The sequence below is a fragment of the Hylaeus anthracinus genome, unplaced genomic scaffold (assembly GCF_026225885.1).
Source record: "Hylaeus anthracinus isolate JK02 unplaced genomic scaffold, UHH_iyHylAnth1.0_haploid 11567, whole genome shotgun sequence".
NCBI lineage: Eukaryota > Metazoa > Arthropoda > Insecta > Hymenoptera > Colletidae > Hylaeus > Hylaeus anthracinus.
The window spans coordinates 545-7,950 of NW_026533985.1; the positions used below are offsets into that span (position 1 = coordinate 545).

Here is a 7,406-nt window from a genome sequence, read left to right on the forward strand (position 1 = left end):
GGTAACGTATGAATGGGGCAAGCAACCTGACGTTGCATTGCTATGATTGGTGATATGCCATATTATATTAAACGTTAGAATAAATGTTTTAGAAAGATCTGGCCACGGAGTGGGGAAGGCTTGTCCTTCTGAAAAGAGGACCGTGTTGAACCGCACGGCACTTACCCCAGAACTGTTAATTCGAGAAGACGTTATTATTTTTATTTTAATATTTATAACATATAGTAATTGAAAAATATTGTAAAAACTTTATATTAATCTTTATTTCTTTTTCCAACAGTTACGTACGGCATTGATAGGTTGTCCTTCTGGGATAACCAGTATACCAGATATGGACAACAGTATGGAGTGACATTTCTAATGGCTCCGCCATATTTCACGTTCGGTATGCCGCAGCCCCCGCCGATATATTTCGTTATACTAACTTCAGAGTAACCGGCGGCGGCGGCAGCGCGATAACAGACGCCGCAGAAGGGCCGCGGCGGAGAAAATAGTAGTAAGACCACTTGCGAATCAACGAGGGTCACGAATAATCAAAAATGTCTATATTACACAAAATTTAAAAAAAAATAAACTAAAATTATCAAGTGTATATTACCTTAATTTGTGTTTCCCATATACACCCTAGTCCAGAAGTTCACCAACTTTGTGACCCGCGGCTCCTTTAGTATACAGATTACACTGTCCAACAAATTTAAACTTTTTTTAAATTCCGCGATATCCACTAGGTGATTCTAATAGGATTCCTCGTCCTAAATACAAATCTGAAGACATATTCCTTCAGAATTATCTGCTCTTTTGAATGCCTGTAAATGAACGCCAAAGTTCAAAAAGTTGCCGACGCGAGTACTTTTCACGAAATACTTTTGTATTTTAATGAAAAGTTATTCACCTAGGTCGAATTTACTATACATTATAGGTTTCTGCAAACATTTGTGAAGAGAAAACCACCCGCCGCGAATGTTGTAACGTTTTCTAGTTCGTATAGATCCAGAAAATATTAATTTAGAACGCACGAATTCTGTTTGCCGGCGCACAGGTTTCGCTCGTTTTATATCGGTGAATCAGGGCCGTCGTCATGCGTTCTGCACAATCGTCGCCACACGCTTTAATCTTTTTTTATTTATGTTAGTGTTTGGGGGCTAAACTCTCCTCTAAAGAGAAATTTGTCAGGTAGCAGTTTTCATTTTAAATTAACAACAAAATATGCGATTATAGATTGAATTAATTATCAAATAATTCAAGTTAGATTTAAATAAAGTTTGCTCAATACCAAATTAACAAAAGTCGAATAATTGAAGATACAAAAACAGGAAATTAATGATTAAAATTTACACAGTGGAAAATTGTCTCCGTTTTATTGAGTTCCAGTATAAATGAAGTATTACTTATCTGGATTAGGCGAATCCCGTAGCGACGGCCTTGACTGACCGAAACATAGCGAGCAATGGCTGTGCAGCGGCAAAACACCGTTCAAAACTTTTCTATGGATAGGTTTTTTTAAGCAAATTTTTGAATTTTTTTTCGATTATTTTTGAGATACCTTCACATTTTAGGCCATATATTGTATTAGAAACGTCCGATTGGGTCGCGCCAGTTGCCATATCAAAAGTAATCGAATTTCCAACAAGTGCGTTTGACATTGTTTTCCAATCGGTTCAATAGTTCAAGTGTGACGGGCCAACACATATGAGAAACCTTCAATTTCTTCAGCTAAATTAGAACACAACAATTTTTTCCATCGCCATGCAAAATTAGTAACTGTCAAATTATTTCCAGTTTCTTATTCTTTACGCATAGATTGCACTTTTACGAAGAAAGTAGGCTTTTGTCGAATAAAATCTATGGGTAAATACCGTACTTAGGAACAATTGAGTAAAGGAACAAAAATTCCAATTTTACTCTGTTTTTTACTCTGTAAATGTGAAGCTCATCAAGTTTTTGGAAGCAAAGAAGCAATATTTTCTCACGATTCTTTTTCTAAAATATTCTCTACATCACTCCGCATGCGACTCTAACGCCCAATATTGCAATTTCGCTCTTGAAACTTTATAAATAATAAAAGTATGGTTTCTTTTTTTCTTATAGAATAAATTTGTTTACAAACACTTTTTCCAAAATCGGGCCTTACAGTGGCATGCGCCAAGGTATAAGGAATATTTTGAAACCAGAATTATTAGAAAATATTGCTTCTTTGCTTCAAAATCCTTGACAAGAATCATGCTAGTCTAATCGTCCTGTCCTCGTCTCTCCTACAATTGTTGTATCGCCCTCTCTGTCCTAGTTCCTACTTTTTTCGCAACTGTCGCTGGTCAACTGGGAGTTTGGCTCTGGCTCCTGCGCACCCACTGTGAATATGGGCCATAGTATCATTTGTCCTCTTTATGAAGGAACTTTTAAATAGATGAAGAGATCTAAATTGACTGATGAAAATTAAAAATTTGGTTGCGCAATATGATTAGCGTGAAGTGTGACTAAAATGTTCATTCCTTAGCTGAAAAGTGGCGACGACCAATCAGAATCGGGCAACGTTATTTCTTTCTAAAAGGGTACGAATCCGTGGTGCCGGGTGTATTTATATCTGTATTAGCGGCATCTGTCATACACAATTCTATTATAGTAAATAAACGTGTGCAACTATCGACATTGTATGAAAACAATGAAACAAAAATATTAATTTGATTTAACTAAAACGTGAAATTAAAATGTCAGACGAATCAGAATACGAGGTAGAACCAGAAGAGTTCGACATTTATAAACAGAAGTATCAACTGCTACTAGATAGATGTGAAGTCTTACAACAGGTTTAAATTTATATTTATTACACAAAATTACTTAAATTTTTGTTATGTTTGTCAATCTCAACGGATTGTGTTTAATTACAGGAAAATGAAAGATTGGTTTACCGAATTCAGAGAGTAAGGAAACTTCTCAAACGTACAAGGAAGGAAAAAAAGTTAGTCCAATTTTTAGGTTATGTGTTAAACACCACCACATAATATTGTTTGTTACTTGTTAGATAAGAATTAATGTAACTGCTTAGTGCTTCAGCGTATACTATTTGTCTTATATATATTATGGTTTGACAGAATATTTTGATATCATAGATTTTTAATTGATCGTTTGGATCAACATGGTGATCGGTGGCGAGAAGCACCTATGGGAGTTCTCGAGGAAAATAATGTATTTCAAGCAACATCTAAACAAGAAAAAGCTGCAAAGGCCACCGCTCATAATTCTAAAGATGAAAGAACGAAAAAAGGACCAAAAAGGAAAGGTGCAAAGACGGACCCTAATGCGCCAAAAAGACCAGCAAATCCATTTTTTCAATTTTGTCAAGAACAACGACCTCGTGTTATGGAACGGTTAGCTGGGGAACCAGAACCAAGCAAACAAGAACTCACTAGACAACTTGCAACCACTTGGAAATCTCTTAGTTCCGAAGACAAGAAAGTATGTATTAATACGGTTATTTACATATGTGCATTCAAATTTATAGAATATTTATCATTTGCATTTCTTTCTCAGGTATATTATGATATGTATGAACGATCTAAAGAGAAATACGTTGCTGAAATGCAAATCTATAACAAAAAGTCAGAAGACGCACCAAATCAAATGTCTTTAAATATAACATAGTATTTGTATTTAAGTTAAATGTTATTTGTAAATACGTAATTTATAATCAGATATTTGCACATACTTCAATATTTATGTATAGCAATTTAAAATAAACTATAAATAAGATCAATAAAAACTGGTAACATAATATTGTATATGATGTATAAAATTGTATACAGGAAGAATGTTTTGTGTTGTTGAACAGAAAAATGTAAAATTACTTTCTTTCTCCCTTCTGAGGAATTCCATGGTCTGGATTGAATCTTTTTCTTTAGCATGGTTTATAACATATTTGAATGGTACTAGGCACAGTAGGGCACTGTTTTTCACGTTGAGAACGAACAGATTCTATTTTTTGACAAATAGCTTCATATTCAGGTTCTACGTATCGTCCAAATTTCAAATTGTTCTCTGTATACTCATGACCACAGTATATTTTCTGTTGAATACATAAAATACTTGTTTTTAAATCTTATATCGCAATAAAATCAAATCCTATATTGTAATCGAATATTGCAAATACAAGTATAAATATAACTATATGCTTACAGTCTCATTGGGCAATGATCCCAAAAATTGTATGAGTGCTTTGTACATTTGATCTGCAGTACCTTCAAAGAATCTACCACAGCCACCAGCAAAGCGTGTGTCTCCTATTTAGTTATATCGATTACGTTTCAGAAAACTTGCAAGGAAGCAAACATGTAGTTTTATATTTTTACCAGTAAAAACTGCTGGAGTATCTTGATCCCTTGTAATATAATAACAAATGTGTCCACTAGTATGGCACGGTGTTGCAAAGCATTTAACTTTTAGCCCTCCAATGTTAAAGCTATCATCATGTTTTACTTTATGTTAAGTGCCTTTATTCTATCATTACCTCCATATACTTCCAAATTGTTACATTTTTTACATAATTTTGCATTCCCTTCAGCATGATCCCAATGATGATGGGTAGTTAAAACCTTTGTCAAATTTACTTTATTTTGTTTGACAGTAGTGGCAATGCTCTCAGGATCAACAATAGCGGCTTCTTGTGTTGCTTCATCAATGATCTTTAATGTTAAATTCACTATTAAATTTAAAGCTAAAACTTAATTAAATTCTAATACAATTCAAATAACTATAAAGACATCAAAACTTTATATATTACAGAAACTAAAAAAAAGAAGTAAATAAAGAAATACGCACAAGATACATATAGTTATCTTGAAGTGCAGGTAATATTTGAACCTTCATATTTGATTGTGCTACTACAGTAGAAATTGTTGCACCAATACTACTTGTGGAGATGCTTTTCACTAAAAAAGCAAAATTCTGTATTTATACTATGTAAGTATAAATATTATGATAAATATTTTATTAAGCTACAATTTTAAGTTCAAGTTAAAAAAAAAGTTTTAACAAAATATATGCCTACAATACATACATGTGCACTTAAATGCTTATTATTAATTATTTGTGCGAAATTTCGGTAATTATAGAGAACAGGTACATTCTCTCCGATTTCGATGATTTTTAAATATGTTGTATAAATCAACATTGTGAATAACTTTTTCCTATACATATAACCGTCGCACGGGCTTAGTTTTCGAGATATTTGCAAAATATCATTGCTACTACTACTATGAATATTGCGTATAGCTACGCGTCTGTGGCAGTGTGTGTGTAAGCGTTCAGTCGTCGATTGTTTAGGGTCGGAATATGCATACGCGTCTGTGAGTTCCCGTAATTTCGAGGCGTATAATTTTCGCGCAAAATCCTCTTACAAAAATTGAAAAGCATAAACACCATTCAGGCTAACCGTGTACACACCTGAGTGGTGCGCTGCAGTACTCGTTGTTGGGAGCTTCGCCCACGGAACCCCATTTTTTTACTGTACGAATACAGATCACGCGGTACTTTATATGTATAAATGAATTCGGAACAGGTTGAAACCAGGGCCCACAAGCTCCCGTATTTAGCGTTGAAGTCCAATCTAACTCGCACCCGTCGCGGATGATGGCGCCAGTGTCGTTACTACTGCTACATACATATAATCCGTGAGACACACACACACAACGGTATTGTCCCACGTATGTGTATTTATACTTGCTTTAAAATTAATCTAAATAAAAAAATTATTATAGTGAAAAAAACATAACTTATACAAAATTAAATTTATTATCGCCGGAAAACATTGAAAAAACAATAAAGAATCTAAAATTCAATTGTATAAAATATATATACAAAAAACATATTTATTTACATAATAAAGTATCAACATTCATACATATACGTTCATATAAAATGTATAAAAATACAAACGGAACAATAATATAAAAATGCATGTATATTCACATAATAAAGTGTAAACATTTAAAATCAGCGAGAATCGTGGCTTTGTGCCTAGGAACATGATCACTCATGATCTTCGTCAAAGAACCGTGACTCTTGCTGGTTTTAAATGTTTACGTATATATATGTATCCATTCATACATACGATTGCATTACAATCCACACACTCATACATATTCGTACATATAAAATATATAAAAATACAAACGCAACAATAATATAAAAATGCATATACTGGGTGTCCCAGAACTCCTGTAAGAACCGGAAATGGGGAGTAGCTGACACGATTCTGAACAACATTTTTGCAAAGGAAATTGTTGTTTAGCAAACTAGACCCAAAGAAGGTCAACCATCATTTTCCGTATTTCCTATCGGATCTTAACGTATGTATTACCAATCGATTCCTTATGTTATCCCGATGAGAATGGTACCAGACACGATACAATTCGGATTATTTAGAAGGAAATTATGTGGAAAAAATGATTTGCACGCTTTTTGTCTATCTTCGTTAAAAATAGTCCGATTTACATAGTGTTTAGTAGCGTTTTCATCAGGAAAACGTAAGGAATCCATCGGCGTTACTCCCGTAATAGTACGATGCATATGAAGTGAAATCGGGTGATTACTGAAAGCCATAAACCAAGGGTGGAATCATCCAAAGCGCACGTGTGCCGACTTAACCCACGACGGACCTCAAAAGGTCCGAGCAATAAAGTGTGAAATGTTTGTCATGATATGTTCAGTTTTTGTTGTGTTTTATAAAAGTTAAAGAAACAAATTGCACTACTGAATTCCTGATGTTACACTGACGAAAATGATACCAAACACGATATAATATCGATTAATTTTAATAATTAGTGTAATGTAAATTCTACATATAACGCTGTTACACAGCAGAAAAATCCTAAAATTCTAACCGAGATATCGGCGAGATACTCATACAAACAATAATTCTTCGATAAAACTTTCTTATTTTAAACTTTTCTCTAATTAAATTTTTACCGACATATTTGTGAGATTTTTCTGATTTCAATGATACAACATGAAATAAAACGAAATGAAATGAAATGAAATGAAATGAAATGAAATGAAATGAAATGAAATGAAATGAAATTAACAGAAATACTATCATGTTCATAACAATATGAAAGAATGACAAAACTTACATGTTTTAAACAATTATCTGGCAGAAAATAGGCAACGAACGTATACAGGGTGTCCCAAAAGTCGGGGAGGAGCCGGAAATGGGGGGTAGCTGAGACGATTCTGAACAACAATTTCCTTTGCAAAAATGTCGGATGGGGCTTCGACCCTGTATATTGTAGCCTGTTTATTGGACCAATGATAATTTTGTATTGCATCTTGTATAATAAACGAATAATTTTATGCAAAGTCTCTGATGACAACAAACTCATCGGGATTTAAACTTCCTTTTGAATATTTCAAAT

At 33.7% G+C, this 7,406-nt stretch overlaps 1 protein-coding gene and 1 pseudogene across 1 annotated transcript; one reads left to right on the forward strand and one right to left on the reverse strand.

Moving 5' to 3' along the window:
* The first annotated feature begins 2,327 nt into the window (after positions 1 to 2,327).
* LOC128896578 (uncharacterized) lies at positions 2,328 to 3,771 on the forward strand. The gene is made up of 4 exons (XM_054159944.1): positions 2,328 to 2,804; positions 2,886 to 2,956; positions 3,108 to 3,453; positions 3,529 to 3,771. The coding sequence occupies exons 1-4, from the start codon at positions 2,706 to 2,708 to the stop codon at positions 3,637 to 3,639; spliced, it is 627 nt and encodes a 208-aa protein (XP_054015919.1). The 5' UTR covers positions 2,328 to 2,705; the 3' UTR covers positions 3,640 to 3,771.
* Positions 3,748 to 6,006, reverse strand: LOC128896577 (hydroxyacylglutathione hydrolase, mitochondrial-like; annotated as a pseudogene).
* Between the last annotated feature and the right edge of the window lie 1,400 nt (positions 6,007 to 7,406).